This window comes from Ylistrum balloti, unplaced genomic scaffold, assembly GCF_031769215.1.
Source record: "Ylistrum balloti isolate Yb309-2 unplaced genomic scaffold, AGI_CSIRO_Ybal_v1 Utg370580, whole genome shotgun sequence".
Taxonomy (NCBI): Eukaryota; Metazoa; Mollusca; class Bivalvia; order Pectinida; family Pectinidae; genus Ylistrum; species Ylistrum balloti.
Window position 1 is genome coordinate 1773870 of NW_026782361.1, and position 19189 is coordinate 1793058.

At 37.4% G+C, this 19189-nt stretch overlaps 2 protein-coding genes across 2 annotated transcripts; both read right to left on the reverse strand.

The window, feature by feature from the left end:
- Nucleotides 1-1349: 1349 nt before the first annotated feature.
- Nucleotides 1350-6357, reverse strand: LOC132556658 (uncharacterized). The gene is made up of 4 exons (XM_060221094.1): nucleotides 6112-6357; nucleotides 2599-2679; nucleotides 1989-2230; nucleotides 1350-1566 (listed from the first exon to the last, which is right to left on the reverse strand). Exons 1-4 carry the CDS (start codon nucleotides 6355-6357, stop codon nucleotides 1350-1352), a joined length of 786 nt encoding a protein of 261 aa, XP_060077077.1.
- An 8204-nt stretch (nucleotides 6358-14561) lies between these two features.
- On the reverse strand, nucleotides 14562-15522 carry LOC132556659 (uncharacterized). Its single transcript, XM_060221095.1, has 2 exons — nucleotides 15257-15522; nucleotides 14562-14778 (listed from the first exon to the last, which is right to left on the reverse strand). Exons 1-2 carry the CDS (start codon nucleotides 15520-15522, stop codon nucleotides 14562-14564), a joined length of 483 nt encoding a protein of 160 aa, XP_060077078.1.
- Between the last annotated feature and the right edge of the window lie 3667 nt (nucleotides 15523-19189).

Here is a 19189-nt window from a genome sequence, read left to right on the forward strand (position 1 = left end):
GGTTTTCGAACGCACATATAAACGGAACCAACAGACACTATATCGAGTATCAAAGTAAGTACAACAAGAAATACAAGTTTAAGGGTAAAGCGTAAGTGTTATTAACCATTGATTGGTTGATTGGATTTATATGACTCATTGACAGCCAGGGTCGTTTTGGACAAACTTATTTGAAAACAGTTAGATAAAATTGATGGTAAATTAAAAGGACAGCATGTGGTAAGTTTATCTAATTAGCAAGAAGTAAAAACAAAAACAACAAAAAACAAAAACAAAACAAATGATTAATAGGGTAGTCCAGTTATAAAACATATGGCTCTCTAACGTTATTCAATATCTTATCCAGCTCCATGAAGAGGCTTTTCAGATCTGGGACCTTGAAATAATTGTTACGAATTTGTAAACAATCTGAAAAATAGATTAAAAAATGTTCAACTGACAGCAAGGAATCACATGCATAACAACCTAGTACACTCTATAGAAGGAAACAAGGGATAAGATAATTATGTCTTGTTCCCAGCTGAGAAAGAGCAACCCCTCTATACGATTTGCCTGTTTAAAGAGGTGTGATTTGAGTTCCTGAATTCAAAATAAATTGTCTGTTGTAGTCATCGTTGCTGCCAATCACCTCTGACAGAACCAGAGATGTCTATTGTAAGGTCCGTATATGGCAGTTTCGTGTGAGTCTGTACCTGCGCCGTTTGGGACATTTTTTGCTGTCCTGTCATCCTTTTCATTACCAACGCTTCCACTATTGCCTAGAATCCACAACAACATTATACGCTTTGTTTTGAATTACGATTTATATGAAGTACCATGTTTCACACCACTGCTTTTTTGGCACTATTAAGTTTTATATATAAAGAAATACAAAACCACATGCGTCGGTACAGAATATAGTTTATAGTATATAGAATATAGTTTAAGAATAATCAGTTAAACGGTGTAAATATATATTTCCTGAAACAGTATGCTGCAGCAACTCATTTGTATTGTATAGTACAGGTTTTGAAGGAGAATTTGAGAGGAGTCTAGAGATGTATGTTTCGTATCGATCCGGAATTGTGGCTGCCTTGCCATGGTCATACAGTGACCAGTCAACTTCATCTGTTTTGATAATTTACGATTGGACAACAAGAACTATGTCCGAAGGCTGTTTTTAAAGATAGTGAATATGGATAGTGACGTTTCTGTACACATAAATCAAATATTAAAATCCGATTTTTGTTATGGTTGATTACATTTGCATAGTTAGAATAAATACTTTGATCAAATGTAGGGGTGTAATTAACCGCGTTAATTACAGTAGGTAAGTCCAATATGTATAAGTATTGGATTCAAAGGCAAAATCAAAAACATGTTAAGCGCCCTCGCCTTAAAAGTTCTTTGTCCCCTTTTGTAAGAGCTTGAGATCCGTTTTTCTTCCGAAACCGTTTCGTCTCATAATAGTTCCGTTCCATTTTCTGTCTTTTGAGATGACTTGTCTCAGAACCTTGAATACCACCATACAAACATTCATCCAGCATTTGAGAATATTTCTCCTGAAGAACGGCAACATCTAACAGACTGAAAATAACCAATGTTGTTATAATTTCTACTAACCATTAGAACAGGCTTAAGATACATAGCTTAATTGTGAAAAGCATTTCCAATTATAAACACGTGCAACGCCTGTAAAATTTTAACACGACGTGATATATAATGAGCGGAGTCTTTTGTCATTACATAATGAAATTAGATTGTGAATATAAAATGAACACATATTGAAAGACATTTAGAAAACGATATTTACTTAGATATACAAATGTACATGTTCTATACTTTGAATAAAGCCATACATTTGCCCTATTTTGCTGTATATGGTCTCTCAATTATTGACATAGTCTTGCAGACATTTATTTGATGTTTTTTCTCTGATTTAATATCAAGCTATATACAATTTTGTTATAGATTTAAAGGTATAAACCACATATACCCTAAGAACATACCATTTCGTTTCTTCATACAGAAGAATAAGGCATTTTGCAGATTCCATCAGAATATTCAGCAAGCGATCCGAACACGGCCGTTCCATAAACAGTGATGGATTGTCTCGGAGCATTTTGTTTACCAACCTTTTGTCGTAATGACATTCAACATGGCAAAGCCGACAAAGGTCCGTGAGATTCTTTCTGTGAAGTTTTCGTGTCGGTAACTTCATCTCTATTGATTCCTTTACCAAGTAAAGTGTCTGTGGATAGATAATTCCTACTAACATCTACCTTGGTTACGAAAAATATATTATCATTTAGCGAGTTGGCTATTTGGGGAAAACAGAGCAAATCATTAAAATATTGACAAAATCATAATTCAAGATTAATTACGTTCACGGAGGACAAAATATGAACAAAACAGAGACTTCCGTAGTGAAAATACAAAGTGAAAGGAAAATGGGTCCAGCTGTTCGGGGAGGGTTTCGTTGGCGACACGCGCCATTTAAATTTTTATCAATCTATTTATTTCGTGAGAAGAATCCTGCACCACGAATTATATTCTGATCATGTGATAACGTTCATTGGATGCTGTGATGTTAAAATGGTGTTGAAAGCAATACTTTACCTGTGGGTCAAACACACCATGGAGACGCAATCTGCTGAATTGCCAAAGTAGCTTGCTGTCGTGCTCTGGATGAAACATCACCTACATGAGAAAATATACAAACTGATATACATAGACACATGTTGCGGTTTCCTCCCACAGTAAGACCCCTTGTGCGCTTACATCTGGGCCATTAAGAGTGATTATTATAAACTTGTTTTGCAATTGCTGTAAAATAGATAGAAGTTGATATTTTATGCTGAGCAATTTAATATAGATGCGTGTATCTTATTTTTTGACTTTCTAGGGCCTTGGACATAATAGTGTGGAACTTCATGATTGCCTGCTGAGACAAATTTGGATTTGGAAATTAATTTATTTGGTGGTTTAAAACTGTTTATACAAATATTTGTGGTGTACAACAATAATTGGTGTACAGAAAAAATCATGCGATAAAACGTGCGATAAAGCAAGGTTGCTCTTTGTCTTTTTATTTTTGTAAAAGTGGTTTAAGTGTTAGCAACTGAAATTCGGCAAGATTGGAAAACGTGAAAATAATACAAAATACAAAAGTCATCAAAACCGCTCAAAAAGCGGATGACACAACATTACATTCAAAGTTCTCGGATATACCAGTAGCTATTCAAATGGTTGAAGATTTAGGTCATTTTTCTATTTTATAGCTTAACAAAACTATGACGGATGGACTTTTGTTGGGAAATAATCAAGGTATATACAGTGACTTTATGAAGAAATAAAATGGACGCGAGATGACATGAAGTTCTTGGGCGTATTCTTAAGAACCAATAAAAAGTTATTGTCAAATAAATCGATAACTGAAATGTTGAGGATTCGGCAAAAAGAAAAGTTTCTTCAATTTGGAAAATGACTTTACTTGATACATTTATAATAGCGAAAAAATGCATATATAGTCTGTACAGAGGTGATTAGTGTGGATGTGTGAAGGAACTTGAACGTCAACCAAATCCCTGATCTGGTTCATGGATTTTTGTTAACATAATAGAATCGTGGATAAAATTAGAAAACAAATGATATTGGGAAATGCAAACATTATGATAAACGGCCGGACCTTAATTTCCAGAACTGGATCAACAGTAATATGCTATTTTAGAAGATATAAAAGAGATGCGAAAGGCAAATTAAATGATATATGATAGATTTGTAAATAAACAAAATTGGGTGAGTGAAATCATGCATGTCCAAAGAGCAGTTCCTAAAACGTACCTTGTAACCCTTCAATCTCCAACCTTTTCTAAAAATAAAGTTCATTTTTCTAGTGAAGGATCGTTAACAATTTAGATAAGCTGAATAACAGGGATATTCATAGTTTAATCATTCAATTATAAAATGTAAGAAATAACAACATCGATAGGCGGATCGATTACTTTACATTATATCCATAAACTAAATACTACAGCAATCCCAGGATTTTACAGAAACTAATTGCCTTGAATCCTCCATATAATTCCACTCCCAACACCCACCTCTCCAAAAGATGCACGTTGATAAAAACAACGGGGAAATTTTATGGTCGTCACGGCGATCTCATTGAGATATATTCTATTTCTTTGTGCGACATGACGCTGGACGCGTTTGCTGCTCATTAATTTGCATGTTGGTTACGTTGTTGTATACCTTGTTCTTACTTGAGAATGTGACATTACTTTGACCAATGTTTAAAAGTTGGTTGTAGTCGATGAAACAGACGATGCTTCTTACCCTTCCGGAGCACCTTGTTTTATTATGCTCCCCGAAGGGAGAGCATATAGTTGCCACTTTGTCCATCCGACCGTCTATAAAACTTCATAGGTAGATATATCACGCAGGGAGAAGTGAAGATCACAAATGCCATCGCTCTCATGATAATTTAGGAGTTAATGTCCTTTGCTATTTTTCATATTTTGTCCCAATCGGGGAGTATAACCCGTTTCTGACGGCCCTTGTTTTTGTACGTTTTCATGAGGCTCCGTGTAAATCTTTCTTTTGTTCATATTTTGTTCTAATTTTCTTTAACTTGAAGTTGGATTATGATGACATATATATATATATATATTTTTTAACGTCGCTTAAAGTCTTGTAAAGAGCGATTCTGGATAATCGTGTTTATTTCAATAAAGTAAGAATGATTTACCAAAAAAAAGTTTTTCTTGTGTGTCTGTTTATCACTACAGAACCCCTATGACTTCTGTTACTTCTGGGAAATGGAGAATTCGCCTTATGAATGATAAAATATATGCTTAATAAAGCGATACACGCGCCTATAACGTCAAATTTGTTGTTTTTGTACATATTTTCGGTGTCGAAACATTGTTTATCTTGACAATTGTTTATAAACATTTTCACGCTCGGTTTATTACGAAGAAAGCCGAGTGGATCACATGTCTTTTCACTGACGGAGTCATTTACTTCCGCCGCATAGAAAAAATGGATTTCGAGGAAAGTGTAAACAAACGCACATGTCTTATGTATGATACTTGCTTTTGCTTTTTAAAAATTAATCTTAATAATTCGTTTTGTTTAGGCTGGTCGTGCGAGAATTATCTATGTCAATCGCGGGCGCTAAACTAGTGGGGAACCAAATAGGGTAATTACAATAGGAAAAGAAAACTGATTGTGCAGAAAAGCACAGGAATAGATACTTTGTCTGTACACATTAATAGATATTGTTTACCATTCAACATGTGTCTATGTGTTTATCACCACGGTCATTATTCTCACAGTAACACCAGTACCGTCATATTTTTACACTTAAAACGAATACCCGCAATTGGGCCCCACCATGCAGTCAACAACAAACACACGTTGTCGATAGTAAATTCAAGCGAATAACACAACTATTTCCATTCACAACTATCAGATAACACTTTTAGTAATGTTGTTCATAACATATGCACGCGTCAAACACTGGATATTGGATTATAATCAATGACAGGCGGATACGTAATAATTATAGGACTAACGTTAAGCTAACCAGTCAAGTAGCAGCTTCGCAAATTCCGAATCCGTATTCAGTTCAAGATCTTCCATCTTTCGCCATCTATCGATCTCCCGTCTGTTTTAAATTCTTGTCTGTCCTCTTTTTTGGTCTGACTCCTTCCTCTTACGCTTTCTGGTACTTTCTGTCAGGTAACTTTTAGGTCCTCGTCGCGTTTTCGTATTTGCGTCCGCCATATTGCTTCTTCCTAGGCTTATACGCATGCGCAACATCAGGGTTACGAGCGGTAATGCATGAATTAGATCAGGACCGCAATGTTTACATTCTTTACTTTTTAGATATCAATAAAAAAATGGTTGCAGTGACTTTTAATTTCAGTAATTAACAGAGAGTCTTAGTTTTGTAACATACTATTGGAAAATAGAACATTTCATTTCGTTTTCTCGTTGTGTTTTTTAACATTATAGTCGCTTTAAGGCAGAGTTACATTCCTTATTTTCCTTTTCATGAAAATTGTTACGAAAATTTTAACTTATATTTTAATTTAAATATGACAGTAAAGCCAGAATTCAACATACCTTAAGTGGCCGATCTCTCGCCATAAGAGCTTGGAAGTGATCGTCATGAAGTATACTTGGACTTTTAAGGACATCAAAGATGCATACCTTACCGCTGATACGCCTTACAATAACCAATGATATAATCGTCTCGGAAGGATTCTCCGGATCAAGTCCAGACTCTATTCTGACACCGAGTAATTCTTCATTTAGCATTTCGCCCAATTCCTTACGTGCCCTCCCGGGGTCAAGTATCAAAGTGGGCATTAAGAATTTAGAATTCATAGTGATGACTGGAATAGAAAATATTGTACAGTACGGTCTCGAACTGTCCTTTCTCACACATATTGTACAGTTGATATAGATTACAGAACGGACCCCAACCTATCCTTTCTCACACATATTGTACAGTTGACATAGATTACATAACGGTCTCAAACTGTCCCTTTTCACACATATTGTACAGTTGACATAGATTACAGAACGGACCCCATCCTGTCGTTTCTCACACATATTGTACAGTTGACATAGATTACAGAACAGTCCTCAATCTGTCCTTTCGCACACATATTGTACAGTTGACATAGATTACAGAACGAACCCCAACCTGTACTTTCTCACACATATTGTACAGTTGACATAGATTACAGAACGGACCCCATCCTGTCGTTTCTCACACATATTGTACAGTTGACATAGATTACAGAACAGTCCTCAATCTGTCCTTTCTCACACATATTGTACAGTTGACATAGATTACAGAACGAACCCCAACCTGTACTTTCTCACACATATTGTACAGTTGACATAGATTACAGAATGGTCCTCAATCGCTCCTTTCTCACACATATTGTACAGTTGACATAGATTACAGAACAGTCCTCAATCTGTCCTTTTTCACACATACTGTACAGTTGACATAGACTATAGAACGGACCTCAATCGGTCCTTTCTCACAAAAATTGTAGAATTTTCGATTTATTTCAATGACATACAATTCTTATATATGTACTATATATTCGCTATACTTTTCTAAAGTGAATGAAGTTTGAACCTCCCAGAATTATTTAAAAGGTATACTATTGTTATGTTAAGAAGCTGATTGATTTACACCAAAGAAATCGAAAGCTGAATTGTAAGCATTTGTTTATATGTATAACAAAGTACCATCAATGGTAACGAGGCAAAGACTTCTTACTGTCGAACGTTGCGTAGATGATAAGATGTACTTATCAAGAAATTTAGGAAATCACTTAACTTTGACTCTATATGCACGAAAAGAGTACGTGCATATTCTTAACTGTGAAATAATTCGAAAATAAAAATAGAAATATGGCATGTTAATTAAGGAAAACCCAGACAGTAGACCTACATTATTAATTAATTTGATGAAAACATACTGCTGATCCCTCTTTCTAGAACTCTAGTGATGCCAAGGGGTCTTGTTCAAGACGGGGGGAAGTGGGATAGAGGTAGTGAACTACCTTTATGATTCAGTAAAAATTAATTTAGGATATTTGGATATAATCGATTCCAGCCCGGTTCCAACATTAATTCTAATAATAAACTATACTTCGACAACTTCAGGAAATTAGTAACCTGTACTTAAAAATAAAATTGTATCTAAATCACAAATAAATCACTACTACATACAGGTATGTAAATTCGTCCCTTTATATATACCACACATGTCATTACACAATAAACAAGTCAGCTCTAAATATAGTTATATATTCCTATGTAATGAAGCAGGACATATACATGCTGTACAGCTAAAAATAAACATGATTTTTAACTATTAAATTTTATCTAAGATATAGCTTCCTTAACACAAACATGTCTTTTGAATTAACCTGATACATGCTTCATGTCTACGTCATAAAATATCTTTTCAAATTCATTGTTCCTTACATAATCAGAAAATTTCACATAACTGTACTGGAATACCATATCTACGTCTATGTTTATGGCTACTTTCGCTTTGAAACATAATTAACATTTAACAGATCTTGTCACGTGATGAGTACTCACATGTATCAAAACACTGACCATTGTATATTCAAGTCTTGCCACTGTCTCCGATGTGTTCAATACTTTCTTCTTACTTCTAAAAACAAAATACTGGAAAACTAGGGGAATTCCCTTCTTTTCAAACGCATATCAAATTCATTTTCTTCATACATATCTGACATATACTAAACAAACAAAGAAAGGTGACACTTATTTTGTGAATAATTAATTAACCCCTTCATAAATCCTTTCCAATCATGTACGAATAAAGTAACTGATCAATTCTGATAAAACTGCAGTCATGGTTCATTATAAAACTTTGCGTTCAGTTGATTTTATTCGACTGTAAAGGACGTTGGGGTCAATTTCAAAGGTAACACCATTAGTAACGGGTATGGCCACCGTTTGCGAAGTAAACAGCATTGCAGCGTCGTCGCATGGAACTCGTAAACCGGCGGATATTTCGAGGAGAGATGTTGTTCCATTCAGCGATCAAGACTTGCGCCAGCTCCTGCAAGTTTGACGGCTGATTTTGACGTTCTCTCACGCGACGCCCAAGAACGTCCCAGACATGCTCAATCGGTGACAAATCAGGTGATTTAGATGGCCAATCTAACACCTGTTCGTTATTCTGCTGCAAGAAAGTTCTGCTGACGCGACTGGTGTGCGCTGGTGCGTTATCCTGTTGAAAAATGGCGCGAACGCCATGGCGTCTTAAGAATGGCAGAACCACTGGTCTTAAGATTTCGTCCCGATATAGAATGCCGGTTAAATTGCCATTTAACACAACAAGCCTGGTACGAGTCCCCCACAAATACCACCCCAAACCATTACACTTCCGCCGCCAAAGCGGTCCCGTTCTGCGACGCAGCAGTTCGCAAAACGCTCCCCTCGTCGCCTCCACACTCTGCACCTTACGTCACCGTGTTGCAGACAAAACCTGGACTCATCTGAAAACAGAACATTGTTCCATTGTCGTAAGGCCCAACGACGGTGAACACGGGTCCAGTTACGCCGATTATTACGGTGACGTCGCAACAAATTGGGTCCAGTGTAGGGACGCCGCGCTTTCAATTGGTAGGCCCTCAACCTGTTGCGGACTGTTTGGGGAGACACACGACGCCCAAACAATGTCCTTGTAGTCTCGACTGCGGTTACGAATCGATTGCGCAAGTATATCAATCGTATACGACGGTCATCCCTGGCGGTCGTTTTACGGGGTCGGCCGCTTCGGGGACAATCGGATGTTGACCCAGTTTGGTTTAAACGACTTACAACTGGCAAATTGTCTTAACACTGCAACCAAAATGCCGTGCAACTCGATGGCGAGACTCCCCAGCCAGGATCATGCCTACAGTCCTTTCTCTCTGTACTTGTGACAGCCGGGGCATAATGATAAAGTTGATAGATAGCAAGATTCGGTGATTTCTAACTTCTAAGGATCTAAGGAACAGTTGTCAGTTTGAATGTTTATGAAATTCAAGCGAAGATACAAGTTAGTCGCAGAAAACCTCGTGCAGCTCTTTCGCTAATACAGACTTTCACGCTTGAATGATTTTGGTAACCCCCTTGGATTTTGTTATATAAAACATTACCATTTTCTAATATTGCACAAACGTCATTTTGTTTTCATTCATTTACAGGTATTCGCCAAGGAAACATGTTAACCTTTCTTTGTTGAGTATATATGTTTAATGTTTAAAATGCTTTTTTACTAACCAAGGGCTCAGTTTGGGGGTCACTTTCGTATATAACTACATATACCAAAATTGATATCAATCGCGGTAGATTCTTTGGATTTTCCTTAGTCGCCTCCTAGGTTTCAAACCTTAGGCCATGAGCATCACTGACGAGTCTAAGGAGGACGACGAAACAGCCCATATAATGCAGTTTAATTCATTGTTTGGCTTTACTGTATTCCACTCTAAATTATAAAAAGGCGCTATTCACTCGTGTTTTTTTTTTTACAATCTTTGAGACAGGGGGTTGTAGACATTGGTTGTGGACCTGCTTGCCACATTTTAATGCATTCGAATAGTGACATGGTTCAGAAAATGCAAATGTACACGACGCTGTTCTAAAATTATCTGATGTATGAAAATTATGATATTTATCTAATTATGGAACTGATGTACCTCCCTGACTATGTTTTTACTTTTGCAGTTTAATTCATTGTTTGTCTCTACTGTACTATAAATTTTGAAAAGGGGCTTTCATTTGTTTGTCTTTTGTACAATCCTACATCAGTCACTACTTACGTTAAAGTGTCATGTTCATATGATGATAAGATAGATGGGTTTTCCCTAAACTCGGATAAAATCAATTCAATATTAATAAGGATGATCGTCGTTTGATCTGTTAATTAAAAGGTTATATGCACACGACCCCTACCCAGCCACCGTCAGATCGCCATACGTTTCAGAAAATGGAAAACTATATTTTACCACATGTCAATATGATTCATGAACATCTACGAAAATGTTTTATAATTGTCCTATTGATGACAATATTATCGACTTTTAACAACATCGGGTTACTTTTTAATCAATCTGATTAACATTGTCTGTCGGAGGAAGGTGAGAGGTCAGATGACCTTTTAAATAAACAATCAACTCGGGACTGGCAAGAAATTCTCCTCGTCACCATTAGTGATAGTTATTATTGAATGGAAAACAATGGATTGTCTCGAATATTATCCTCAAACAGATTTACTGTGTTCATAGAAAGCAATCTAATTAAAATTGGATGCTCTATTTTACCTACGTAGTTAATTTTAACATCAATTTTAATAAGATTACACAGAAAGCCCTCTCACTCCGAAATGGACGTACTTTTCGGATTATTATGCTTCTGTGGTTTGTGGGGTTTCATTTCTTTTACTGATTGCAAGAGAAAAATTAAATAAAGACGTAGTTTGGATGTCACATTCCATTTTCAAGGATAACAACACACAAAGAGATAAATCCATTGTGATTTATTGTAATTAATTGTAAAATGGATTATTTTAGTTTTATCACTAAAAAGACACCACGATCGTCTGAATTACTTAATATAGATGTTTTTGTTGATGTTTTAAAGATGTTGATAACTCTGATTGTACAATTTTTGTCCATATATGATCAATGTTGCTTTTATATACACATATAATATCAGTGTCCTCAATAACTAACTGCTAGCCCTACACGAAGGATGTGACTTATATAAATACACAGTTCTTAAATACACACAAACAATTTTACAATGTTTGTATACATATCAGATTGTATGAAGCTATGTAACAGATACATGGCTGTACCGGAAATCACCTAATCGGTTTGAGACGAGTCCATACCGTTTTAAAACGAAAGGGGTAGAAAATAAGCTATCGTTTTAAAATGAAGTTTGTTTTGTGCAGTGAAGAGTAGAGATGAAGACGTCCAGACGCTGTTCTGGTTTTTGTAGGTTTATTGTGATGTAGGCTATGGAGAGAGGGAACATTCACATGCATTCAGGTACGATACATATTGACTAGAAATGTGGTCGTATTTATACTAGAATTGTTATGAAACTGATAAAGTAATATTACACATTAGATAACAGGTTAACAAGGATTGAATAATACACGAGTTATTGACATGGTCTTATACATGTAAATAGTAATAGATTTGGTTGTTTTCCACAAGATAAGTTTACACTGACCCATATACAGACTGCTTAGACAGGGCTCAGGTAATTACCTATTTAACCAGGGAACGAATTAATACATGGACATGTGTAGTAGATTAGTAACAACAGAAAGCCTCTTGCTACTGATCAATACATAATTGTCCATATGTCTTTAGATGTCAGTGATAGATTTAGCTTGTCTCATTCTGGTATTTAAATTATGATTACAAATCTGACTTATGTCTAGCTGAACACGATTTTGAATAATCTAATTAACTTATATTTCAACTTTTGATAGTTCATTTGTCATGGCGTCGTCAATGACGTCCAAGTGAACCCACCACCCGCTTCCTGCAAAACGGCAGTTCTAGTTGAATCTCCTGCACTTCAAATGCACTCTGATCACCCATAACGATAACCTATACAGCCGATGGTCTTCCGAGTATGTGTATAAAATAGTTTTATTCAAAAAGTTTAAAGCCAATTTGTAATTATCGAATGTGACTATAAAGGATTGCTATCTATTTTCTGAATTTACATAGAAGTTTATCTAACTAGGCGTAACGATAGATTTTTAATTAACGCGCACCAAACATGTGTAGCTACAGTAAAACTTCGATGTGTCGAAGTTCAAGGGACCGTCGAGAAAACTTCGACACATCGGGACTTCGACTCATGAATGGTGACCGTCCAACCACAAAAAATACACCTGATGTGTATTGTGTCCGTTTGTCTTATATGCAGAGTCCCTTATCAATCAATATCTCGTGTTGATCGCTCGCATAATCTATCAAACATCGGAGAAAGGAAAAGAATTCATATGAATTTTAACATGTTTATTATAAAGAAAAAGACATCAAATAACAACGAATAACAATGCAACATACCACTTTCATAGAATCATTCATACACAGTGCAGCATGGTTGTATCGGAGATGAGAGTTCGGTTCACTTCCGGTATGTGTATCTTACTGATTTCGAAAAGGACGGAACAACATACATACGTAACACACATGTAAGAATGCAAGCACAATATACATTACATATCTTAACACTACATCGCAATGCAATATTTTCTTTAAATCCAAATTAAACAAAGAATGAACAACAAATTATATCTTAAGCACTAATAATGTCCGGTAGTGAAATGAAACGATGTCCTGAAAAAAAATCACTAATCTCAGTACAGGAATCAGTCATGTTGCTCCACCGCGAAAATATCCTCCATTGTCATTTGTGTCATGTCTAATCCACGGAGATAATGTCTATAGAACAAAGCACTAATGTCACTGACTTTCGCACTGGCACGGTTAATGACTTGAGAATACAGCTTGTGTAGACAATCAGACATGGTCAGTAATTATTGTCACTTTGTGTCTAGCCCTTGCCTGTCTATTGTTCACGCTTCCGCCGAGGTGTGAAAACTGCCATGGGACACTCGTACAGGTAAAATTTTTGACTTCGATTCATGTGTTGTGATTTCTTATGGTTTCTTAACCATGGGACCGTGAAAAAAGTTCGAATTAGCGAGAACTTCGATTCATAAAAGTTCGAGTCATAAATGTGAAATTAGTAGTATTATATAGGGGGAAAAATCGGGACTTGATAAAAAGTTCGACACATCGAGAAATTCGACTCATCGAAGTTCGACTCATCAAAGTTTTACTGTATTCCAATTCTTTGAATATACATGTACATGTACGCTTATTAACTTTAAGAAGGTGATTTATGATAACGAAGACGAAATTTTACGAATCTATTTTTGAAACAATTTTTGCACAAATGTGAATTGTATTGAATACAACCTAATGACACTAGATAGTGTTTGGTTGGAAAGTCAGGATTTCAAGACGTATTATCAGAAAAGCAAAAGCTTCTGTAAAGATGTATGGTGTTCCTAAAGAATTGTTAAGACAATTAAATGAGCCATTTTTTCATACAACATTGAAGAAAGCGATTGAACTTTTCGCGATTAACAAAAACATACTTATATCAACAGATTACCAAAATGAACTAAAATAGGTACACGATGACACTATGCGACCATCAAGAAATATTGATTGAAATCCAAATTTACGGAATCAGGTGATAAATAAATCAAAAATAAATCCTGTGACCTTGACGTTTAACATTACTTCCTGTTAAACACATACAATATATAGATCGCATTATGTATCATACCTGAATATACGTGATCGTTATCATATATCATTGCCTTATTCTAACAACTCAAGCTGAAAGAGATTAGCACCGATATAGCATACGTGCTTAACACACAAAATATTTATAGAACGCATATATCGCCAATGAACTACTTTTTATATAAACACATTTGTTTGTATCCACATTATATATTATGAAAATGTACTTAACACATATACAGACAAAGGAAGAGATTGAAACTGGTATCAATTTCCCGATGTTTGAATACATATCAGATTGTGTGAAGCTATATAACAGGCACATGGCCGGAAATCACCTAATCGGTTTGAGACGAGTCCATACTTTTTTATTTATAAATTAGAATGTTATATACATTTATTTACATATCTATACCTTAAATTACTATTTTTTTCTGACTATACATGAAATAGTTACACCCATCAGAATACAGATAATCAATTAATGAATATATTTCAGAAGTGTTAATATTAGATATTAAACGTGAATCAACACATTGAATATGTTTACCTTAAATAACATAATAATTATATGAAAAGTACATCATACCAGAACTTGAATAAATACTATAGCACTTCCACATCGATCGTCTGGCGATATCAAGTCTCCATTTCTACTGCTAGCCTCTCTTTTCCTTAACGTTTTCTTGGTTTCCGTTTGTTTCCTCGACCGTTCAAACGCCGCCTAGAATTAGGAGAAACATCATGTTCCGCAAGGTCTGGTGTGGCAATGTGATTCATCAACGCCTTATCCCTTTCGTACATGCTTCTACAATCAACGCCTCTCAAGTGCGCATAGAGTGAGACTTTGATTAGTCGTTTGTACAGTGGTTCCATGGTTTCTCCAGGATATCTGAAATTCAGAAATAGATAAATATTTCTTATATAAATATGTAACCTATTTAATAAATCAATTAATGTTTTTTAGTTTTAATCTGTTAAAATTTGCATTTTATCTCATGTTCCATCTGATACCTCGGATAAGTAAGGCAATTATTCTTAGCAGAAAAAAACTTAATAGACCAACAGAGTTTAGGCATATGGTAGAACATCGAAAGCTGCATTCGTTTTAATGGTATTATTTTGATACAGTAAAACGTGCTTAATAAGAATTCCAAGAGGCCATAGGTTTTGTTTTGCTATAATCGTAATTCATAATAACGCTATAACGAAGTAATTGTATATATTAATGCAGCGCTTTTTGATGCCTCGTCGTTAAGGGTTTCGTGATGTCGTATCAGTAAATCACTACATTATCCCATTTAAGTCCACACCATCAACATGATATTTATCATCTTTACACCACACATGTATAAAAAATAGTTTGATACCTTTTCATTTTGTTGTACAGATCCACGAGTACTGTGACGTCTTGGACTGCGTATTCCTTTATCTCTTGTGGGATACTTCCATCAGGTTTACGTTGCAGGAAGTAAGCTTCGTTCTCTTTCATCTTGTCTTTAGTGCTTTGCTTTAAATCCGAATCAAATTCGATGCCATGGTTTATACACATTGCCTCCAGACCGCAAGGTTTTACATGTTTTAGGATTACTTTTTTGTCTTGGGAGTCCAAAATCTGCTGTACTAACTGTGGCATAACGTGACGAAAACCAAAATGAAAGTATCAATTTTATCATCCATGGATATCGTATTGTTGCATATTGTAATACGAAACAAAGAACAAATTTAGTAATAGTTGCATTGAATTCTTATTATTAATACGGAATTACAGACTCCATACCGCTGGTTTGTGCCTCTAGGGATGAACTATGTAAAATAATCCAGAAGACGGGGATAGAAAATCATTTCAGGAAACGTAAACAACTTTTATTTACAAACGGTAAATGTTTGAAACTTATACTTTCTTGTCAAATAAGATTTATGGAACTCACGTACGTTACGTATGTAATATGTTTGTATTTAATGCCAATTCTTGTACCGATTAACTTTGAAACATGGTGCGATCGTTAAAATAGCGCTTGATTGTAGTAATCTTTTGACAAACAGTTAACTGTTTCAAAAATAGATTAGATGAACACTGAGCAAATCAGGAACTGGTATATAATTATAAAGCAGAAATTCTGTTCCTGGATCTGACGTCTCAAATGACAATAAATATAAACATTATCATTGTATCACTGAGACCGGTATAGAGGATCGTAACGATCCTGCACTGGTAATGATCTGAACTAAACTAAAATAAACTAAATAAAACATTTTCGTTATTATTCCTACCTTTACATCAAAAACGTTCTTCATTTTGATACAGCTTGTATTCCACAGCACTTTACTGTCATTGACACAGTCGTGAATTACCTAAATCAATTTCAAAATTAACCAGTCTTCATTAAACAAATAAGCACATAAACTTAGCGTCTTCACTTCCATACATCCACAATCACAAACACAGTTCACCTCCACAATGCCACAATCACAAACACAGTTCACCTCTACAATGCCACAATCACAAACACAGTTCACCTCCACAATGCCACAATCGCAAACACAGTTCACCTACACAATGCCACAATCACAAACACAGTTCACCGCCAAAAAGACACACTCACAAACACAGTTCACCTACACAATGCCACAATCACAAACACAGTTCACCGCCGAAAAGACACAATCACAAACACAGTTCACCTCCACAATGCCACAATCACAAACACAGTTCCTCTCCATACAGCCACAATCACAAAAAACAGTTCACCTCCACACTGCCACAATAACAAAAAAGGGTCACAACATTAACAACAAGGCAATATACCTCTAAAACGGTACAATAGCGATTCATGCACTCCACATCGTTACCATGAACGCCATCGATTCACATCCACGTCATGACTTCCACACCTCTACAACATCAACACTAAAACCATTTCCAGCGATACACCACTATATCGTCATTATTACTACCACCCAATAACCGTCAACACTGTAACTATCTCAGCATATGATACTCCTTCTTATCGTCCCAAATACGTCGATACCATTCCAGACATTCATCTCCACAGATACACATTTACCTGTCATCAATACACCAACTCTATATCATCACCACCACCTTCAATTTCACATCGTCATTACAACCTTCGATGCAACTTCGCAATGTCGCCTCCTCATTCACCGAAACACCTCCAAAACGTTACTACCTCAACAACTAATACACGTTTACACTATCACCAATACACCTCCATAACTACATCTCCACAATCACCCGAAAAACCGTCACCACCACAACCACTGATACACCTACACACAGTAACCACCACAACCACTGATAACCTACACACCGTCACCACCGATACACTTACACACCGCCACCATCACAGCCACCGTTATACCAACACACCGTCGCCACCACAACCACCCATACACCTACACAACATCACCACCACAACCACTGATACACTTACACACCGTCACCATCACAACCACTGATACACCTACACACCGTCACCACCACAACCACCTATACACCTACACATCATCACCACCACAGCCACCGTTATACCAACACATCGTCGCCACCAAAACCACCCATACACCTACACACCGTCACCATCACAGTCACTGATACACTTACACACCGTCACCACCACAACCACCCATACACCTACACACCGTCACCATCACAGCCACTGATACACCTACACACCGTCACCATCACAGTCACTGATACACTTACACACCATCACCACCACAACCACTGATAACCTACACATCGCCACCACCACAACCACTGATACATATACACAACGTCACCACCACAGCCACTGATACACTTACACAACATCACCATCACAGGCACCGTTATACCAACACACCGTCGCCACCAAAACCATCCATACACCTACACACCATCACCACCACAACCACTGATACACTTACACACCGTCACCATCACAACCACTGATACACTTACACAACGTCACCACCACAGCCACTGATACACTTACACACCGTCACCACCACAACCACCCATACACCTACACAACATCACCACCACAACCACTGACACACTTACACACTGTCACCATCACAACCACTGATACACTTACACAACGTCACCACCACAACCACTGACACACTTACACACTGTCACCATCACAACCACTGATACACTTACACAACGTCACCACCACAACCACTGACACACTTACGCACTGTCACCATCACAACCACTGATACACTTACACAACGTCACCACCACAGCCACTGATACACTTACACACCGTCACCACCACAACCACCCATACACCTACACAACATCACCATCACAGGCACCGTTATACCAACACATCGTCGCCACCACAACCACCCATACACCTACACACCGTCACCATCACAGCCACTGATACACTTACACACCGTCACCACCACAACCACCCATACACCTACACAGCATCACCATCACAAGCACCGTTATACCAACACACCGTCGCCACCACAACCACCCATACACCTACACACCGTCACCATCACAGCCATTGATACACCTACACACCGTCACCATCACAGCCACTGATACACTTACACACCGTCACCACCACAACCACTGATAACCTACACACCGCCACCACCACAACCACTGATACACCTACACACCGTCACCACTACTGCCACTGATACACTTACACACCGTCACCACCACAACCACCCATACACCTACACAACATCACCATCACAGGCACCGTTATACCAACACACCGTCGCCACCACAACCACCCATACACCTACACACCGTCACCATCACAACCACTGATACACTTACACACCGTCACCACCACAACCACTGATAACCTACACACCGCCACCACCACAACCACTGATACACCTACACACCGTCACCACCACAACCACTGATACACCTACACACCGTCACCACCACAACCACCCATACACCTACACACCATCACCACCACAACCACTGATACACTTACACACTGTCACCATCACAGCCACCGTTATATCAACACACCGTCGCCACCACAACCACCTATACACCTACACATCATCACCACCACAGCCACCGTTATACCAACACATCGTCGCCACCAAAACCACCCATACACCTACACACCGTCACCATCACAGTCACTGATACACTTACACACCGTCACCACCACAACCACCCATACACCTACACACCGTCACCATCACAGCCACTGATACACCTACACACCGTCACCATCACAGTCACTGATACACTTACACACCATCACCACCACAACCACTGATAACCTACACATCGCCACCAC

What these genes read in the sequence shown, in the direction of transcription:
- LOC132556658 (XM_060221094.1), bottom strand. Translation starts at nt 6,357, where the DNA reads ATGCCCACTTTGATACTTGACCCCGGGAGGGCACGTAAGGAATTGGGC. An exon ending in CGAGAGATCGGCCACTTAAG is followed by an intron (nt 2,680 to 6,111) that starts GTATGTTGAATT and finishes TTTCTCATGTAG; the next exon opens with GTGATGTTTCATCCAGAGCA. An exon ending in ATGGTGTGTTTGACCCACAG is followed by an intron (nt 2,231 to 2,598) that starts GTAAAGTATTGC and finishes ATCTATCCACAG; the next exon opens with ACACTTTACTTGGTAAAGGA.
- LOC132556659 (XM_060221095.1), bottom strand. Translation starts at nt 15,522, where the DNA reads ATGCCACAGTTAGTACAGCAGATTTTGGACTCCCAAGACAAAAAAGTA. An exon ending in CTGTACAACAAAATGAAAAG is followed by an intron (nt 14,779 to 15,256) that starts GTATCAAACTAT and finishes TCTGAATTTCAG; the next exon opens with ATATCCTGGAGAAACCATGG.